Source organism: Myotis davidii, unplaced genomic scaffold, assembly GCF_000327345.1.
Source record: "Myotis davidii unplaced genomic scaffold, ASM32734v1 scaffold172, whole genome shotgun sequence".
NCBI lineage: Eukaryota > Metazoa > Chordata > Mammalia > Chiroptera > Vespertilionidae > Myotis > Myotis davidii.
The window spans coordinates 2505943-2526922 of record NW_006284343.1 but is presented as its reverse complement, the minus strand read 5'-3'; the positions used below and the strand labels follow the sequence as shown (position 1 = coordinate 2526922).

General features: G+C 52.7%; 1 protein-coding gene across 2 annotated transcripts in view; it reads left to right on the top strand.

Annotated features, from left to right (window-relative positions):
- Nucleotides 1-2405: 2405 nt before the first annotated feature.
- The window catches only part of SLC39A11 (solute carrier family 39 member 11), a 176324-nt gene continuing 157749 nt past the window's right edge, over nucleotides 2406-20980 (top strand). For both annotated transcript variants that reach the window (XM_015570620.1, XM_006754593.2), the window contains exons 1-2: nucleotides 2406-2520; nucleotides 7873-7911. In XM_015570620.1, coding sequence (XP_015426106.1) covers nucleotides 2413-2520; nucleotides 7873-7911 — 147 coding nt within the window. In that variant the 5' untranslated portion in view covers nucleotides 2406-2412. The remainder of the gene's footprint in view (nucleotides 2521-7872; nucleotides 7912-20980) is intronic.

Genomic DNA, 20980 nt, shown 5'->3' with positions numbered 1-20980 from the left:
CTCGGGAAGGGAGTGCCCTGGGGACAGCAGGGGGCTGGAGGGAAGCCGGCGGTGTCGGCAGGTGGCAGAGGAGGGAGAAGGGGGCCGGCTGGAGGGTGTGGACCTGCCCCCCTCACCCAGCTTCAGGCGGGGGCCCTGCAGCCAGTCGGGTCCCTGTGGTCCTGGGAGCCCACGTGGCTGTGATTCCGGCTGCTCTGGGCCCCCTTGACCCGCCCCGGGGGTCAGCGCACCTCCTGAACTTGACCGGGACTCTCGTTAAGGTGCAGCCGGCCTGGGATAGTGCATTCCCAACCCACTCCCCGGGGTCAGCGGCTCTGCCGACCACACCGTGCCAGTCACAGCAGCCCAAGCCCCAGTCACTCTGTGGCGGGGTCCGGCGCTGTGTGCACTTCCCCTGGGTGCCTTTCCACCTCTGCAGCGTGGCCAGCATCTCGGAAGCAGGGCAACAACAAGAAGGGAAAAGAAAGAAATCCGGATCAGCCCACCCTAACCCTGACTGTAGGAGAGTGCGCACCCCGTGGTGTGGGCACCGTTAAAGTTGGGGTGGGCAGGGAATACCCCCCTTGCAGTCTAATCCAGGGTCATGACTTAGCATCCAGCTCCCAGGAAGACTGAGCCCCATTGTGGAAGCTGCTGTTGAGGTGCCGGCGGGGACACGCCCTGTCCCCACAGTGTTACTGGTCTACCTGCTGGAGAAAGTCTTTGTTCCCCTGGGACTCTCCGTGGGCCTGGCCAGGCCTCCCGGGGCAGGGGAATCACTTCCTGAACTCTGGGTCTTGAAGTTGTTCCAGTTTCTTTTTCTTTGTTTGGTCAGTCGCTATCCTGAGTTCCACGTAGGCTGCGGGGACATAGTCTGAATCTATAGGTGCCGACTGACTTGGAGGTTTCCTGGCCTCATTTCCTCACCTGGGCTCCCTGGGCTCACCTGGACCCACAGCCTTCCTGGGGTTGAGTCCTGGTTATGCTGCTGAGCCCCGTGCCCACAGGCCCCTTACACCCTCCGTCAGAGTTTCCTGCCAGGGTCAGTAGAGAGAGGCAGCGTCTTTGGCCCAGGGTTGCCGGGCCTGGCAGCTGAGCCCCGTGGGGCCGAGCCCAGCCCTGTGGGAGCTGGAAGACCAGGGAGGAGCTGAATGGGCCCTTTGAGAGGCGGCCCTGGGCCCCGATGTTTGTGTGCAGAACACAGGGCTTTTCAGCACGTGGGCTCCTCCGCCCCGTAACTTTCCGCAGCGAGAGGCCGGTTCCCTGCCTGTCATCGCAGAGCGGGGACTGACGACACGCTCAAGTCCAGAGGAGGCTCCCTGAGCAAACGCAAGCGTGGATGGTCCTTCCCTTCTGTCCCTCGGTGGGCAGTGGTGTAACTGCGGCTTCGGCAGTTGGCTGGGGGCCATGTCACTGATGGCTCCCTTTCCTGGTCCTCACTGAGGGTCCTGTTTAGATAAGCTTGTCCACGGTGCCATAAGTAATTCGGCAGCATTTTCCAGGTGCCAGAGAGCCTTACTAGTATGTACGAGGAGCCAAATGTGGAAAAGCATCGTTCTCATTCTTAGGCAGCTAATGATGTGAAAGATGAAGGAGGCACCAAAGATGTGTGCAGGGACGGGAGTGGAGGATCGGCAAGCGTGGATTTGAAGTTGGCAGTAGGTGGGCAACAGAAAGTGCCCTGGATGCGATGGCTGGAGGTTGGGAAAGAAGGGATTCTGGGAAGGAACCGTGTGAAGAGAGACTTGGGACAAGCCCCCGTGGTCCTGCCCCAGGTGCCATCAATAATTCGGTTGAGCTGGTGCCCACGCAGGGCACCCCGGTGATGGAATCACAGGCTTGAATTGTCCGTGGGCTTGTTGAAGGTCAGTCAGAGGAGTGTGCCCTTGGCAGGCCACGGGAGCTGTGGAAGGTTGGATCAGGGCTTAGTGGATGACTTTCTAGAAGGAACCTGAGCTAGTCACCTGTATTTGGAGAAGAGAGAACTGATGATTCTAATCAAGACACACTCAGACCCGCCTCACCATGGGCCTACAGACCCCACGCCTGGGGCCCAGACTTCCCGGGAGCTGGATGGTAATACCTGCACCTTGATTAGATTGCAAGGGCAGGAGGAACAGGCAGAGTGGGTGGGCAGGCTGCACTCAGACCCTCCCTTTCTCCAGCTCATAATCCACATTCTTGGAGCTTCTCGGGAACTGTTTCCCAGTGTCGTCACCTCTTTCCTAGTCTCCTCAGTGTCCCCACATCTCTGCTTCCAGAGTTAGATGATTTCACGGAGGGATGCGTGGTGGACAGGTGCATACACCAACCCAGACACGCCAGCTCAGGCGGATGTGGGTCAGAACTCAGAACACGTGCGCGTCACCAAAAGGGACCGCGGGCACCGCGGACACTGACCCTCTCGCTCCTCTGCACACAGCCGTATCCAGCATGCTCCGAGGCCACAGCGCTGTGTTCCAGGCCTTGCTGGGGACCCTCTTCACCTGGGGGCTGACGGCCGCCGGGTCGGCTCTCGTGTTCATATTCTCTAGTGGGCAGGTGAGTCGTCCTGTTTGGGTTCTGGAAGTTCATGGGACTCTCAGCAGGCTCTGGAGCACCTGCCCCCGCAACGCGGGGTGGCCACGCCTCCAGGTTGTGGGTGATGCTGTTCTCTCCTCTCATTTGCCCTCCTTGTCCCTCCCAGGCCTGGAGAGCAGGTGTCCCTGATCACGTGCTTCTCCCCCCGACTCCAGGGAGTGGGGAGCGAGAGGCCAGGGATTCAGCCTCCTGGAGCCCCTGCCCGGTTTCTGCCCTCCATCAGTTCCTCCAGGCCTGGTGCAGGTGGCAGTGCGTGCTGAAGAACAGTAGGTGGGGGTTGGGGGAGGGGCAACTGCCCTGCCCTGTGGCCTTGAGTTCGCTGGGATGATTGGAGAGACGGTGGGGAGAGGAAGGGTATCTGTCCCCTCTCTCTCTCACTCCAAATCCGGGGCTCCTCATTCCCTCTGCCACCCCCTTTGGGACAAATACACTCAAACCTGCCTCACCGTGGGCCTACAGACCCCACGCCTGTCCACCCACCCCCACCTGTTTTTACTCAGCCTTATGCACCTACCCACTCATGTACCCCTGTACCTTCATATCTGTCCCTCCCCTACTATCCCTCCTACACTTCCACCCCTCCACACATATCCCTTTCACCGCACCCTCACCCAGAACCCACTCTCCCTCTCCCGCATTCCACATGCCCCACCTCTCTCCTCCCCAGTCCATGCCCACCTCCTGGGCCTGAATTCCTTACTCTTCTTCAACCCTCTGCTCCCTCCATCCCCTAGCCCAGAGCCATCCACGGATCACTTGGTGACCGGATCACTTGGTGACAGCAATCTTCGAAATTGTAGGCGTGCTAAGGCGTCAGTGATTTCAGATCTAGTTAAACATGCTGTGATGCGGATCTGGAAACTAAACCGTGTCTGGGAAGTTGGCGAGCAAGTCATGGTGGTGTTAGAGACCAGTACAGCAGGTATCGATGTCAGCGATAAGATCAGACCTCCCCCTGCATCTCCTCCCTCCCCAGGGAGGCCTGGAGGCCAGCACACAGCCTGGCTCCCAGGTTACTGTCCACAGGTAGTGAAACATTCGAAAGCCAGTCCCGGAATGGGAGCCGCCAGGGGCCAGAGGACAGAGGACAGGGTAACAACTTACCTGACCCCTCCCAGTCCTGCTCCTGGGTCCCCTGGGGCAGAACAGCCCAGGTTGTCACCTCTACCAGTTTCTTTGGCTTTGAGAAGGTGAGACCTGAGATGCTCTCACTGGGTCTAGCTGACCATCAGGATCCGAGTTAAAGGCTGCACTGCGATGAGTAGGACCTTGCAGCCCCGTGTGGCAAGTGGGGCTCTTCAGAAGTGGGGAGCCATCCCAGGGGGGCCCCTTCCCCTTTGGAGCTGGTCAGGAGGAGGAATTGCCGAGCCCTTTCCCTGTGCGGAGGCATACAGGCTGTCCCCCGAGACCACCCACTCGTCCGCTGACTCACTGGAGGGACCCACAGGGCTCAGCATGTGGTTGTCCCCGTGGCTAACGCTCCTGACAGCGAAAGGACACCCGGCAGGCTCAGCGAGGAAAGACAGGCAGACTCTGGAGACCTGCGAGCCCAGGCTCGTGCCGCCCTGCCCCGCGGTGGCCCTTCCCCGGACCATTTCCACGAGTCTATCCAGGGACGCCCATTAGAGACTTGGGCTCCTTTTAAAAAATAGACATATTTTTATTGATTGCAGAGAGGAAGGGAGAGGGAGAGATCGAAACATCAATGACGTGAGAGAATCATTGATCAGCTGCCTCCTGCACACCCCCTACTGGGGACGGAGCCTGCAACCCGGGCATGTGTCCTGACCAGGAATCTGAACCGTGACCTCCTGGTTCATAGGTCGATGCTTAACCACTGAGCCACGCCGGCCAGGCAGACTCAGGTTCTTATTGGGCACCGCTACTCTCAGAATCTCAGAGTTGCAGGAGGAAGCGGGTGTCCCTCAGAAGTCGCTGGGTCTGTAGAGCAGGCACCGTGACCCACCCTTAGGGTTAGGAGAAGGAGGGTGCAGGCTCGGGTGGGCTCTGCTAAGCCTTCTGCACAGGAGGTGTGCGTGAGAGTGGGAGGGGCACGGCCTGGGGAGACAAAGGCCGCAATAGGTGTGAGTCCACAGAGTACACTCCGTCCTCCTGCGCAAACCCCCGTTTTCACTCAACTGACACGGGGGTGCGGTGAGGATCACTTGAGAGAGGAGACACTCAGACACCAGCCTCTGTTACCAACATCGGTGCAGCTACACTCAGCATTTGTTTTCCTGACTTAAAAAAAAAATAATGTTTTAATTCTAGAAAACTTGTCAAATATAGGAAAGCTTAAAGGAATACTTTAGAAAGTTTCTAATCCTACTTCGTAGAAAGGAAAAGCATATTTGCTCAGATTTGTTCAGTTGTATTGGAGTATGCTTAAGTAATATACGTGTCTATTTTCTTTAAGGAACAGGGATCAAATGGTATATAATGTTTCATAACCAGCTTCTCTCATTTGACATTGTAAGCATCCCTCATATCCCTAAATTTTTCTTTGATTGCTTTCATTATTCTGATTACTTAAATGGCCATGTAGTATCCCGTCCTAAATATGTACTGCAATTCATTTACCCAGTCCTCAACTGCCGGGCCACTGGGTTATGGCCTTTCTTCCTTGCTTTTAGGAAGAGTGTTATGATGAGCACAAATCTGAGCACATGTGATTAGTTCCTTGAAATAAATATCTAAAAGTGGAATAACAGGTTTATTGACTTTAAAAAGGTGCAGTGTTTCGCCTTTGAAGATCCAGATGAATGCTGCTAGGATGCGTTTCCCTGGCTTCTTTGTTGTGTCTGATTCCCTAACTTCTTCATTAGATCTGTCTGGCTTGATCACATGAGTTGGTTAGATTAACTTGGTTCATGTCATGAAGCTGCCCACAGTGAAGAATGTCGTTTGTATGCTCACCGGGGTCAAAGCCTTCCATCCACCCCATAGTCACCCAGAGCGGGGACGAGGCTGCGCGTGGCTGGAGATGACCGACCGGACAGCTCTTGTTACCTAGTCCTGATGGGAACCTTCCGGGTTGGAAAAGTAACACCTCAACATGCCTGTAACATGTTTGCATGGCTGTAGATTATATCCCTAATTTAGGCCACTCTTTATTTTTTTTTGTTAATCCTCACCCGAATATTTTTTCATTGATTTTTAGAGAGAGTGGAAGGCAGAGGGAGAGACAGAGAGAGAGAAATGTTGATGTGAGAGAGACACATTGATTGGTCAGGGCGGGGAATCAAACTGCAACCGAGTACGTGCCCTTGATCGGAATCGAACCCAGGACCCTTTAGTCTGCAGGCCGATGCTCTATCCGTCCGACCCCAGCGGGTCCAGGGGTCCCCAAAGGTGTGGACGGAGTCGGCGAAGAAGGAATGACATGGAGACAGCGTTCAGTTGATCAGCAGCCTTGCCAGGATCTCTAGCCACAATCTCCATAACAAAATTACAGTTATGAAGTAGCAACGAAAATAATTTTATGGTTGGGGGTCACCACAACATGAGGAACTGTATTAACCCCTTCCCCTGCAGAAACGTGTATACTCGTTTTCACAAAATGTTCTTTTTCAGTCGTCGACGAGTATATTAAGAAAATATGGTAAAAAAATATGGTTTATAGGAAGACGAGTTACAAACTGTTTTCATAACCAGCATCAAAAATACTATATAGAACCAAAATAAAAAAATTAGTCTGAAAAAGAAACGTTTTTAACAAAAAAATTGTTGGGGAAGGCGTTAATTACCCACCTGGCACTTAGTTAAGAGGTTTTATTCCCTCCCTAACTTCAGGGGAAAATCCCTACCTGGGAAAACAACCTTTCTCAGAGAGGTGACCTTGGTTAAAACACAGCGCCGAGAAGGTGAGCAAACATATTAAGAACAGTATTCCATATATGCCAGGTCCCTTGAAACAGCAAGGATGGACTGGCTCCCGGTACCAAACCAGCTAGGACATGGTTCCCCTTTAATCACGACCTACACCCCAACCTCCAGTCAAAGGCAATCCCTCTCCTGGCCTCCAACAGCAGAGTTGTTTTCTCTGTTTTGCTACATATGTAACCAGAATGGTCATATAATGTATTTTTTTCAGTGTATAAGATGCTATTTTTTTCTAAAATCATTAGACTGAAAATCTAGGGGCGTCTTATACACGGAAGTCAGCCGAGGAGGGAGCTGTGTGGGTGCGTAGCTGCCCATACCTTGTCAAACAGGCTTCCTCCAATCATGAGCCTTATTGTTACCGACGTCAGCTGATGCCATAATTGGAGGTGGAGATGGAGAGTGTGCAGATGCAACAGGGACCGGAGCATTCTGAGCCCATAAAGATATCAAAAAATAAAAAGACAAACACTGGTAAGCGATTGTCTTACTCTGCAAAATTCAAACTGAATGTACTCAGCTGTGCAAGAGAGCGTGGAAATAGAGCTGCAGAGAGACAATGTGGACCTCCTCCCACTGAGCGTAGGATCAGACAGTGGAGAAAACAGGAAGAACAACTCCTTAAGATGCCAAAAAAGAAGAAGGCCTTAAGAAGAAAATCCAAAAAATGTTGAAAATATCGATTTCTTAATTTTGGGTTGGAAAAGTGGGGGGTGTCTTATAATTGGAAAAATACGGTATGTAGTATGCACTCTTGGTGTCTGGCTGATTTCACCCCATTTATTTCCCAGTGTCCTGGCCGTCCCTGGATGTGCACTCCATCCATATGTATTTTGTGTGTGTTCTCGTTGCCGTATGGTATTCTGTTGTGTGACTATATTCCAATGATGTACCCACTTGGGTGGTTTCTAGTTTCCGGCTCGCACAGTGCTGCCAGGAGCGTTTCTGTCCACGTGCTTGGTGACCTCGAGTGTGTGTTCCTGTTAGGCGGTGACTCAAGAGTGGCACCGCTGGGTCACAGGGTGTGCCTGTGGCCACCTCCAGCGGCTGTGCCAGTGTGCACCCCCACCGGCAGCCTGGGAGGGTTTTGTTTGGTCTGCATGCTCCTCTCCAACATTTGCCAATTTCCATCTCGGAGACCAGCGGCTCACTAAAGGCTCAGAGTCATAATTCACAGAGAAAGGAAGAGGCAGCACGTGGGCCAGTGCAGGTGGGCCGCCTGGAAGAAGACTCTGATTGGCTGTGGGATGGATGGGAGGGCAACCATTTCCCCCAGCTGATTTTTGGCCCATTTTATAAAGGCTCGGCTTCAGGCAGATTTGATCCAGGTGTGGGCCGGTCTTCATTCACGTGGCTGTCTCAGGGGTTATGGTTCCCGGTCGTCCCAGGAATTATCCCTCAGAAACTGAAACGTCCTGTTTTCATTTGCAGAGGCGGATCCTAGATGGAAGCCTTGGCTTCGCTGCAGGGGTAAGTGGCATGTTATAAGAAGAAGGTAAATTGAGGCGCGTTTACTCTGACATTTCTCTGCTGACGGGTTTTTCCGGTCTCTCTCCACGTGACCAGGATGCATCTCTGATGTCCGGGTGCTAGGAGCTCCCTCTTATCACCAACCCGGTTAATTCCTGGTCTATTTAAGGCCCCGCCTCTCTTTAGACAGCGAAAGGAGCTTGTTGGGCAGCTGGCGGAGAACTTGTAAAACAAGATAACATTTGGGAAGGGCCTAGCACAGGGCTTTGTGGGCACTAATTAAACTTCTCTTTCTCTCCTCCTCTTCCCTGTAAAAGACCTTTTGACATAGACATCTTCAAACATGTAGAAAAGTGGAGAGAGTTCTATGCACGCCAGGTACCCGCCAGCCAGCTTCTGTCATTATTGACATTATGCTGACCTCATTTCATCTGTCTTCCCCCAACTTTCTTGGGAGGTTGGAATAGTTAGTAACAGCGAATCCCAGACAAGTAATGGCACCTGTAAATTCAGCATGCCCAGAATGCCTTGTATTTTTAAAAAATATATATTTTTATTGATTTCATGGAGGAAGGGAGAGGGAGAGAGAGGTAGAAACGTCAGTGATGAGGGAATCATTGGTTGGCTGCCTCCTGCACAGCCCCTACTGGGATCGAGCCCACAACCCGGGAATGTGCCCTGACTGGGAATCAAACCGTGACCTCTGGGTTCATAGGTCGACACACTCAACCACTGAGCCACGCCGGCCAGGCTGCCTTGTATTTTTATAAGCATAGTCACCATGGCATTAGCCATAATTCCTATTATAATCTGACACCCAGCCCAGATCTCCTGCGAGCCCTGAGTGAGACCTGGAGGCTGGATGAATTGGGATTCCGATTTCGGGTCTGAGCATGCCATGGCGGTGCTGTGTATTCCGGTCGTGAGTCCCATCACAAGGCGCGTGACTGGGTTTTCCCTTTGGTTGATCGGGATGTAGTCCTTCCTCCTGTTTTAATAGTCCTGTGACGTGCAAACACTAGCCTGGGGGTGGGACCTCCCCTCACCCCGCCCTCTGCCCCCGTTCAGAGGTCCTCTGAGTCAGCAGCTCTGTTGAGGGCACGTGGAGACACGGCCCATGTGACACAGGTGCCCCCGGAGTGTTAACAGAGTCAGATCCGGGTCCTCGGCTCCCGGTTTTGTCCTCTTTCTCAGAGCTGCCCGGCCAGAGAGGCCCTGACTCACAGCTGGCACTTCTTTCTCAGGCCCCTTGCTCAGTCGCCCTCTCCCATTTCACAAAAGAAAGACACATTCTAGGCTGATTTCCGTGTGTCTGGGTAGCACAGTCTCCACACAGGAGCAGAGGGACCCCGAGTGTAGGTGAGGAGGAGGTGCGGGAGCTATCGCCAATCACTGCCCGCAGGTCCTGGAGCAATTCCGCTGCCATCCTGCCCTTTGATGTGAGTCTAATCCAATTGTGAGCAGAGAGGCCCTTAAAGGCAATGTCCATGATGGGCCACAATGAGATTTGGGGCTGTAACTTGGAAGGAGTGCAGAGAACAAAATGACATTATTATAACAAAATATCTACTTTCCCCATCTTCCGTTAAATAAAAGACAAGACAAAGAAAACTAGAAATAAATTGATGCCTCACTGTTTTCTTAGAGCAACGACTACTTAGTATTTATCCATGTTTAGAGGAACAGTTGAAAAAAAAACAAGAAAAAGGTCTCATCCGTGAAAATGTGCATTTCCAAGCATATTTTATTTTAATGATGATGAATCATGTATTATATTGTTGTTATGAATCTGTCCTCTAATGGTTGTAATGGTAACTCAATCCAGGAAATTGTTACTTAAGCAGCTAGAGCCCTAAGGCTCACAGGAGATTTTAACAAATGGAATTGAAATGTATATAAATATATTGAAGAGAGGTGTGATAAAGACCTCAATAATAGACTCTCTAGCCTAAAATCTGAATTGCTCGAGGGTAAAAGTCTATGGGGAAAGGTAATTAAATCCAAGCCAGAGGAGAAGGAATGACGCAGATTTTCCGACTTTTGAAGAGGCCGCCTGTGCATTCGGTGTGTGTAGAGTAGAACCCACGGCCAGGAACGCGCGAGGAACATAAGCGCACAGCTTCGCTGGTAGGAATTTTTAGGGGGATCACAGTGGGAGTCAAGTCCCGGTGCTGTTTAGCTACAGATGAATGGCTGGTCAGACAGTTTTGTATAAACACACCAATATTTATGCGCCAGAAATGATGTCCTTTGCAACTCCATTAACACAGATGAAAGCTTTTTAAATGTCAGTTTCAAGTGAGTGGTGGGGGTACCTCGAGTATCAGCGTCCTTGTAGGGGCCACACTGACCGCCTCTGCTCTGTGCTGTCTTCAGGCTTGTGCCCGGGCACCCAGGGGTCCTGTTCTGCTTCACTCTTTTAGGCCAGGAGGCACTCTAAGGTTCTCGTGGCCAAAGACATAAAACGGAAGGAGACAAAGAGACAAAACCAGAGAGCATTTGTCTTCAGGACATGGAGGAACGAATTCGGGAGCAATAAAGCTCAAACACTTAAGATGTAACTTCCTTAAAACCATCATCAGACCAGTGTATTACTGTGTTCACTTAACTGTGAGCATCTAAAAAGGTTTTACTTTTTTTTTTCTTCTCCAATCCTCACCTGAGGAGATGTTTAGAGAGAGAAAGGAGAGAGAGAGAGAGAAACATCGATGTGAAAGAGAAACAGCAGTTTTCTCCCATGTGTGCCCTGATGGAGGTTTAACCCGCCACCTTTGGGTGTATGGGACGATGCTCCAACCAAACGAGCCACCCCGCCAGGGCTAAAACAGTTTTACTTCTGATTTTTAAAGTAGTTGGTAGGGAAAAAAAAGATTCTGAAAGTTATTTCTGTGTTTAAAAAATCAGAATAAGAGTCATTTCTTTTTCTAAATTGACCTGGAAAGTGAGCTAGTCGCACAGAGGAGCTCCTGGCAGCTCACCAGATGCACAGAGGAAGGGCGGAGGGCGATGTGGAGGCAGCTGGGTCGGACTCGGAAGACTCAGAGGCCCTGGTGATGGGCGTGGGTTTTCATAAATGCTTCCCGAGCTCGGAAAGGCGACGGGGCCCAGGTGGCCGGAGCTGTAATGACCGCGTGTGCTCATCGTGGAATCATGTGTTTAATGGAGCTAATCTGTTGGGCAGAACAGTGGTTCTCCACCAGGGGCCATGTTGCTCCCCAGGGGACAGTTGGCATGTTGGGTTGTCACAACTGGCGTCCAGTGGGTAGAGGCCAGGAATGCTGCTGAACACCCCATGAAACACAGAATCCCCTCCCCTCCCCCCCGCAAAGAATCATCCAGCTCCAAGTGTCAGTGTGCTAAGCTGAGGAACCCTGGTCTAGAGAATTCCAATGTATCATCTCTAGTCACAGTGTGGAATGTCTAAAAATTCAGGTGTTTTCCAAGTTAAAAAAAGGAGGAGGAGGAGGAGGGGGAGGAGGAAGCCCCCTTGCTTCCCAGAGGTCAGCAGTGCTAACCCCGAGCTCCTTGGAGAGTTTTTATGACTCACTCACAGAGCATGGGGGCAGCTCACCGTGCTGTAGTGCCCGGATCTGAAGGACGCTGCGTCCTCAGCACAGCTCTGAGACGCCTCGAGTAAATATCTCGGAAAAGTGAAAACCAGCCATCGGTCAGTTGCCTGGTGTCCCGTGGCACCTTGCACAGGCGTGACCTGTTTCTACGGTCAGTTGTGCATGCATTTATGTATGTGTCGTATGTGCATTGACATACTTATCTAATATGATGCTGCAGTGACATGCGTATACAGTATTTACCTGTGCCCTGAAGCAAGGGTTTTGGTGAGAGAGATTCCTGGCATAAGCGTCCTGTGTGTTTTAAACGGGCTTGACCATATGCTTCACAGTTTGTTTGTTTTTTGCATCAGCAGGACCTTGGAAGCAGGAACAGTCCTCCTTAAATGACTGTCCTTAAAATCCATTTGCTTGTTTGTCTCTTGACTCCTTAAATCACCGTCCAAGTCTCTAGTAATCACTGTCTTTTTCTTCCCAGTGCCTGGCTCTGGCCTGATCTTTGCCCGAGGCCTGGAATTAGTGGGGAGGGATGCTACCATTAGAAAGAAGCAGGATGGTCATTATTCCCTATTAGAGTCCCCCAGCAATGCAGCCTGAAGGCCGGAGGAGAGTTGAGATGACGATGATAACTGATATTGTTTATCGAGTCCTCACTCCATACAAGGTGCTCTGGCATGCACTGTGATCGACTCGTTTAATGTTCATAGCAGCTCTGTGAGGTGCATACCAGGTGCAATTATGTACCCCCATTCCGCAAATGAGGAAACTGAGGCACAGTGACTATTAATAAATGGTTCAGGATTACATGGTGAGCAGAGCTGGGATTGCAACCCACAGTCTGACTGTAGAGCTCCCTCTATTTTAAAAACAAATTTTTTAAAAAATTGATTTCAGAGAGGAAGGGAGAGGGAGAAAGAGAGAGAGAAACATCAGTGATGAGAGAGAATCACTGATCGGCTGCCTCCTGCACACCCCACGCTGGGGATCCAGTTCACAACCCGGACATGTGCCCTGACCTGGAATCAAACCGTGACCTCCTGGTTTATCGGTTACGCTCAGCCACTGAGCCACGCTGGCTGGGCCTAATGGAGGTTTTGAACGTGAGGTCTTTTGGACCACACTGACATGGGCCGGGCCACAGCCTGAGTACCAGGATGGTGGGGAAGGAGGGTGCTATACTGGTTCTCTGTTTCTGAGCCAGGATTTTCCTCTTTGTAAGGCTGAGAGAGGCAAAGGGCCCCAAGATCACCTCCCAGGGCCTCCTGGATTCTACTCTGCACATTTCTTGTTCTACACTGGGATGCAATGGCCTGGGAGGCAGTGCTTGTGTGTTTTAGGGCAAGGCTGCCCTTTCAGTGGGCATTCAGTGTGGGCGTGGGGCGGTGGACCAGGATTAGCTGGCTGGGACCTGGAGCTACCAGTCGCTGGGGCTGTCATGTGACAAGCTCAGTGCGACCAGGTGCATGAAGGCTGTGTGGGGAGGGGCCTTCACTCGGAGGGACTGTCACAGCCTTGCTCCAGGCCTCTTGGCACAGTGGTGAAGGGGCACATGCCTCTTCTGCCACCTTTGCTTCCTACATAATGATGCTGCAAGATGAGGAAACTGACACTGTAAACGCTCCATAATCGAGGGTTGGAACCCTTAAGACTTGTGTGCCACGGCATTTTATTTGTAAAGGTCTCAAATGGCCAGTTTCCAGTGGGAAATGTCTTAACTAAGATGAGTGTCCTCCAACCACACCAGGCACGGGCAGGGGACACTGAGCACAACGTAGGAGACACGCCTGACTTGGCCCAGCGCTCCTGGCACCCAAACACTAGTGGTTCTTGTGAGCACAGGAGCGGCGTGGTGACAGCTCTGTCCCCTGGCAACATGTGCCAGCAAGACCTTCCCTCCATGCGCGTCCTGACTGCGGGCTCCACGCTGGGTGGAAGGCAGTCTTGTTGCAAGATGGGGTGGCGAGGGAGAGAGGGAGGTAAGAGAAAGGGACGAAAACCATGCAGGAGACAGATGACTATTATTTTATTATTGTATTTTTCTCTTTCTAATTTCATGCTTCAGATTTCCAATGTCATTATAAACTGTGCAGGGGAAGGAAATGACACAGCTCACCCTCTGTCCCCATCGATGGAAAAACAGCATTTGTCTTGGCGGAAGAGCTTAAGTGTGCTCTCTTGTCTCCGCTGAGCATCCAGGTGATGTGGCCCTGAGGCCTGGGATGGTCCTTCCCAGTGCGCACCCCTCCTGCCCCTTGTTCACCCCCAGGCTGCCTTCACCCCCAGACTGGAAATCTGCCTCCCCTTCCTTCCCTCTGCCTCTCCTTCCAGGCCTGGCCTGCCGTGTAGATTGGCTGGGGCATTCTCCTTGGCTATGTCCGCTCCTCTGCCCCGTTTCCATGAAGGAGAGAGAGGTGGGAGTGTCTGTAGGTGAAGAGCAGGAGGTTACAAAGGGCCTAGAGATTAAGTAGTCAAAGACGCGAGAGCCCCGAATCACAGTAACCTCTCTCTGTAGGAACAGGGAGATGTTTAATAGATATGCTTTTAAGATGATTGGCACATTTTTCATTCATTCATTCATCCAGCGGTTAATGAGAACCTGCTGTATGCCAGGCGCTGTGTGAGTGCCGAGGATTTGAGGAAGTGTTAGGAGCCGGTTTCAGTCCGATCTAGTCGCGAGGTGGGCACCTCACCAGTGTCCACATCTGGCCCTACCTGTTTTTTTGCAAATACATTCGGTTCTCCTTATCCGCAGTTCCATTTCCCACGGTTTCAGTCAACAGCAGCCTGAAAATATTACACGGAAAATTCCGGAAGGAAAGAATTCATAAGTTTTAAATTGCATGCTGTTCTGAGTAACGTGATGAAATCTCGCATCGGCTCCATCCTGCACGGGACGTGAGTGCTCCCTTGGTCCCGCGTCTCCGCGCTGTAGGTGCTCCCTGCCTGTTGGTCACTGAGGGCCTGGGTGCTCGGATCCACTGTCATGGGATCGCAGTGCTTGGGTGCGAGTCGCCCTGTTTTACTCGGTCACGGCCCCAAAGCACAGGCGCGGTGATGCTGGCGCTCGGATAAGCCAAAGAGAAGCCGGAAAGTGCTTCCTCTCGGTGAGGAGGGGAAAGCTCCGGGCTTCATAAGGAAAGAACAGGATTGGGTGCTGAGGTTGCTGAGATCGACAGCGAGAATGATTCTTCCATCCGTGAAATTGTGAAGAACTTTGGGTGGGTTTTGCTGGCTCAGCTCAAACTGCAGACATTACAGCCACAGGGCATGGTAAGTGCTTAGCGAAGATGGAAAAGGCATTAAATTTGTGGGGCAAGACAGGAACAGAAAACGTGTTCGATTGATGGCCGCGTGCTGCACCAGAAAGCACAGAGCCTCTATGAAGACATCAGCAGGGGTTCCCCCCCTCCCCCCGCCAAACCGAGGGACCACATTCACATAACTTTTATTCCAACATATTGTTATAATTGTTCCGTTTTATTAGTAGTTTTATTGCTCATCTCCTATGCCTAATTTATAAGTTAAACTTCATTATAGGTTTGTATGTGTAGGAAAAACATAGCATATATGGGCCATTTGAGGCTCCAGGTGTCCGCTGGGGGTCTTGGATGTATCCCTGTGGATGGGGGGCGGTGTGCCTATAAAACTTTATTGGAACCCACCCTTGTCATTTGTTTCCATATTGTCTGTGGCTGCCTTTCCGTTACAGCGGCAGAGTTAAGTAGCTACAATAGGACTGTGTGGCCCACAAAGCCTACGTTACTTACTTTCTAGCCCTTTCCAGACATTTGCGAACCTCTGATCTGGTCTGTGGCAGGGTTTTCTGAGGCCTGGTGGCAGCACAAACTGCCTGTGACCTCGAGGCCCCGGCTGGAGGTCTCGGAATCTCTCTGGAATGTCGGGGGTTCCCGAGGACGTGATTTCCCGGGGGCCTGGCTTGGCGGTGGGTCCTCAGTCCTCCCACAGGGCGGCCCGGCCTTCACTCATCACTTGGATGCCGCTGCTTCCCCTTTGCCGCGTGGGCCTGGCTTTGCAGGGAAGTGTGATGGGCTGTGTGGTCACCGTCACTCCATTCTCCTTGTCCCAGGAGGCACACTGTGTCGAGACAGGTGGCCCAGGTGCCATGTGAGATTGTGAAATGAGACTGGGTTTCCCAGCTCCAACCAGACCCGAGGTTGCCACTGTCACTAGCACCCCTGGCCTAGTGCAGTGAGCTCGCTTGGCTGAGTGTCCTTTGCAGTTTGGTTTAAGGGCACGCTCTGGCTTCGCGGAAGCCCCCTTCCTTCAGATGCAGTGGTTCGACACTCTGGCTGCACGTTGGGATCCCCTGGAACGATTGAAAAAGCCCAGCGCCCCAACACACCCTGGACTAAGTATGTCAGGATATCGGGGGCTGGGATGAGGCTTGAGTAGTTTCTAGAGTTCCCAGGTCATTGCAGCACGAGAGCCCTTCTTCAAGTGAAGACTGTGGCTTAATACAGGGTGAGCTGGTATTTGGGAAAAGCAGGGTCCGTGGGGCTCTGGGGCTGAGAACCCAAATGACCACTATGTAGGGCTGGGGTCAGGGTTAGAGGAACACGACGTGGAGCATGGGCCTTGGGACTTGCACGGGGGAGTCCAAGGGGAGGCTGCTGCCTCTTCTCCAGCTCCAGCCTGCCTGCTGCCAGCCCCCCTGGCAGCCCCCCCATGTACGTGGCTCCCACGGCTGGTTGATTTTGATAGCAGCCTGGGGGCGAGGGGCAGTTTATTCTGTCAGGTTCATTTCCCAGTTGGTCAGGTGATCCCGGCCCGCTGGGAACTCGGGGTCCCTCTCTGGGCTCCCTGCGCCTGCAGAAGGGCGGGAGGCAGGGTCTCTACTGCTTGGAGCACTTGCGCTTGAGTTTAAATTGAGCACCATTCTTATTGGATCACACGCTGTGTGAAACGTCTCGGGGCTGGCGGGGCCTCTGGGAGTCCTCACAGGTGTCCCTCTGCCATCAGATGAGGTGGGGCTCACTGAATCTAGACAGACGGTGGGAGTGTAGCTTGTTCCCAACGACTTGGGGAAGCAAGACTTCACACTTTTTTCTTTCTTTTTTAAAATATATTTTTATTGATTTTTTACAGAGAGGAAGGGAGAGGGATAGAGAGTTAGATACATCGATGAGAGAGAAACAGCGATCAGCTGCCTCCTGCACACCCCCTACTGGGGATGTGCCCGCAACCAAGGTACATGCCCTTGACCGGAATCGAACCTGGGACCCTTCAGTCTGCAGGCCGACGCTCTATCCACTGAGCCAAACCAGTTACAGCCACACTTTCTTTTCTTTTTCCTTTTTGGTAACCTCACTGAGTGTTAAGCTAGTGGTTAGAAACGTATCTAATCTAAATGCCTTCTGCTGCAATTTAAATACTAAGACGGTAGCTGACATGATTTCTCACAGGCATCTTAGAGCAAATGACATTTAAAAGCATTTATTGAGCTTCCGTTCTTTCGAAGGATATTCTGAACGCAAGGGATCATAATTAACACTGGCTAGGTTTTGTCCTTTAGCCTTCGCGTGACAAGAGCGAATCTATGCATGTTATTGACACAGGTGCTCTGTGGAAGGGCTGCCGTGGGCTTGCATATTCTTGCCTTTCAGCCGTGGCTTGCTCACAGGGAGGGAGAACCAGGGATCAAAGCTTTGTCCCCCGGCCGGCGTGGCGCAGTGGTTGAGTGTCGACCTCTGAACTAGGCGGTCTCAGTTTGATTCCCAGTCAGGGCACATGCCCGGCTTGTGGGCTCCATCCCCAGTGGGAGGTGTGCAGGAGGCAGTCCATTGATGATTCTCTCTCATCATTGATGTTTCTATCTTTCTCCTTCTCCCTTCCTCTCTGAAATCAGTAAAAATATATTAAAAAAAAAAAAGCTTTGTCAAGGACCTGTGCAGTTTTAGAAATGGCCCAAATGCGTGTTCTGTTTGCAGAATAGTCACTTTTTCTTCCTTGGAGAGCGCCTGCCCAGAATGTGGGAGCAGGGAGAGAATTGTCTTCAGGCCAATTCAGTGAGCACCTACTGTGTGCAGGGCATTGTGGGGAGTATGCAAAGAAGAAAGGTATAGCCCCTCCCCGCAGGGGGCTTGAGGTAGGGCATTCACGTGTAATCATGAGACCGGTCAGCAGGTGGTTGTAAGAAGGTGATGGGCAAAAGGTGATGGGGACTCAGGCCCTGGGAGGATACTTCTAGGTGGGGAAGTAGAGAGGACTTCTTCATGGATGAAGCTCAGGTTGGAAGAACAGGATACTTTGAGGGGGGTGAGGAGGGGGAGGGAGGGAAAGGAGATGAACTATAGGCAGAAAGAACTGCCAAATGGAAGGGTAAGCGTGGAGAATGCAGCGCTGTTGAAGGAACGGCAGTTGGTTTGGTTGGGAGGAGAGGCCAGAGACGTCGATGGTGTCGATGGCGGTTGGGTGTGGACAGCCTGGGGTCCCATGGAAGAACATTCCTGTTTTGTCCTCTAGATCGGTGGGGGGATGCTGGAGGTGTTTGAGAGGGAGACATGATCAGAGCTGTACTTCCAGGAAGCGAGTTTCGTGGGTAGCAAGTGGCACAGCCATTGGGAATGTGCGGGGGGTGGGGCGGGGGGCGGGGGCTGATGGTGGAGAGGCAGGCTGGAGGCCCAGGTGTTACTTCATGGGGTGCCTTGACTCATTAGAGGCCGTGACCTTGGGGAGAGGCAGAGGAGTTAGGAAGGGAGAGGGCAAATCACACTCCCGCTGGAGAACTGAGAGGAATTGGCAGCCCTTTGGTTGTGACGGCAGCCAGAGGTTTAAGCCCATCACGGGTGCCATGTTCCTGGGCTGCTTCCCCCGGGCTGTTGGAGAATTTGGCATCACCCCCCTGGCTTATGGACTGAGGGGAGGACTCTACCAGAAATGGGGAGGCTGGGAGTTGCGGGGCGGGGGTCTCTTAGGTTTACATCAGGCCTCTCTGATTTGAGTACTTTGGAATCTGTGTGTTGGGGTGGGTGGTCTCCATGGCAACTAGGTACCTACAGCCCGTGGTACTGATGGGGTTGTTTCCTGCTGCTCTGCTTAGGATTAGGCTTGGCCGAGAGTAACTGAGACCAGGAAAACAGGAGCTTAAATTAGAAAGCCTCTTGGGTAGAAGAAATCCAGAGACGGGGTCTGGGAACGTAGGGGTCCCCAGGGATCCAGACTCCTTGTTTGCTCCCTGCTTTGCCCCAGAGGCGAGCCTTTGTTCTCCATCTCTCTGCATCAGCCAGGTTCACGGGTGATTGAAAACCGTACTCAGTCTGGCCTAAGGCAGAAAGTGAAGGGAAGAGCCAGTTCAGCTGAAATACGCAGACGTAGAGGTGTCCTCAGGGCCTGGTTTCTCCGTCTCCTGGCTCTTCCTTCTTCTGTGTGGCTCCACCTTCAGATAGCGGATCCCATCCTCTCAGGCTCAAGCCTGGAGGAAGGTCTTCCTTCCATAGTTCAGACCAGCGGTCGCCAACCGGTGGTCCACGGACACAGGTGGTCTGTGAGGTCCGAAAGATTGGTGACCGCTGGTTCAGACGATCTTGGAATTGAGTTTCACGGGCAGAGAGTAACTGGCCCGACTTGGATTATGTGCTCATCCCTGAATACTAATCCTTGTTGCCATGGGAATGTGGTGTTAACTGGTCAGGTCTGGGCTACTATCTCCCTCTGCCCCGCCCCCTATTAGATAACATGACTAACAGTGGAGGAAGAGATGAATAGATATTCCCTAGCCAATATACAGCCAACATCCCCCACACGTCTGTGTCGGTTAGAAACCACCCCAAACTTAGTGGCTTACGTCAACAACCATGGGTCATTTCTTATGATTCTGGGTTGGCTGGGCTCCGCTGGGAGGTTCTTCTGCAGTCACTCACGAGGCTGCAGACATCTGGCAGCTCGCCTCGGCTGGAGGCTGTTAGAGGGCCTCACACACAGGTCTGGGCCGTGGTGCTGCCTGTTGGCTGGGCCTCCGTCCACATGGTGGCTCGCGGGTCAGTAGTGGAGCGCAGGCTTCCTTACATGACTGTGGAATGCAAGGTCTCAGGAGGCCTGGACCCTGGAGCTGCCACAGAATCACTTCTGTCACACTTGATTGGCCAGAGCCAGTGACAAGGCCCACCTACATTCAGTGGGTGGGGAAATGCTCTCCAGATCCCGGTGGGAGGAGCCTGCAACATAGCCTGGCTCTGCCCTGGCATCTGCCGCCTCCCCTGTGGAGGTGATGCCTGCTGGCATCCTTCCAGAATCCTGTTCCTTCATTGTGGCCACTGCCAGCAGGCACAGGCCGCCTCCACGGCCTCGCCCTTCCTCTCTTCTCCATCCTGACCCTCAGCTCCCCATCCACTGAGAGGAACGCTGGCCCTGTAGGTTTCCATTCTGTTTCCTGACTTAAACGCCCGCCTGAGGAGGGATCCGAAGGCCCAGCAAAGCTTTATTCTCTGAAAGCAGCCCAGAAGCAAAACCTTCCTGGGCCCAGGTCAGTCCTAGGTGTCCTGGTCTCCGGAGAGGAAAGGCTTTAGGCTAAACTCCTCTCCGTACCAGGGCTGTGCTGTTCTGGAAGCAAGAATGAGCTCTTGGGCGAGGTGGCATCCTGCGGCAGACAGTCACGCAACCTCCCTGGAATCTCTGCATCACACCCCCTCCTGAGAGTGGGTGCGTCCGGCTGTGGGCTCCGATGGGGCTGGGAGAAATGCCTCGGCATCGTGTGGGTTTCTTCGCTGCACCTCTGTGACTGTGACTTTTTTTTTAAGGATAACAAATTCTCTTTCCAATTCAGGCTCCCATCTTCTTCCCGGTTTGCAGGGAGTCTGTGTCCTTTTACGAACGTGACGTATAGGGTTGAAGAGCGTTTTGCTGAGATCAGGGCATGAGGAGGCAGCCCGTCCCGGTGGTTCTTGGGTGGGGGTGTGGGCAGCGCAGAGGGAAGGTGCCAACCTGTGATTTCTATTCATTTCACTGCCCCTGTGAGCGTGGTGCCAAACGTGGAGGCCGCGGAGCTGTAATCATGGGTGGAGGAGCCTCGCTGGCTGCCTGTCTCTGGGCCTGGGGAGGGCTGGGTGCAGGAGGGAATTAGGGGTTTTCGTGGCCTCCCTGCACCCCCTCCCACCCTGAGGGAGTGCTGCCTTCTCTGTGGAGAGGAGCCCTTCTCTGGGCAGCCGAGCCGGGACGCAGAGCTCTGCTCCTTCGCAGCGATAATGAGAGTGTTTGGGCTCATACAGGGAGCGGGCCCTTGGGTTGTATTTCTGGCTGAGCCACCTACAATCCCTGTGATTAGCGGCAAGTCCTGTTACCTCCAGGCTTCTCATACCTCCAAGGAGCCTGAGGTCCCTGCCCCTCCTACCTCCTGCGAATAGTGGGAAGACAAATCCGGCCCCCACTATCCAATCTTCTGTGCCCTCCGGGGCAGGGGCTGCACACAGCGAGGCAGACGCCGTCATAGCTGCAGTGGGAGCTGGTCTGTGCTCTCAGGGTGCCCTGACCGTTGTTGCTTTTTA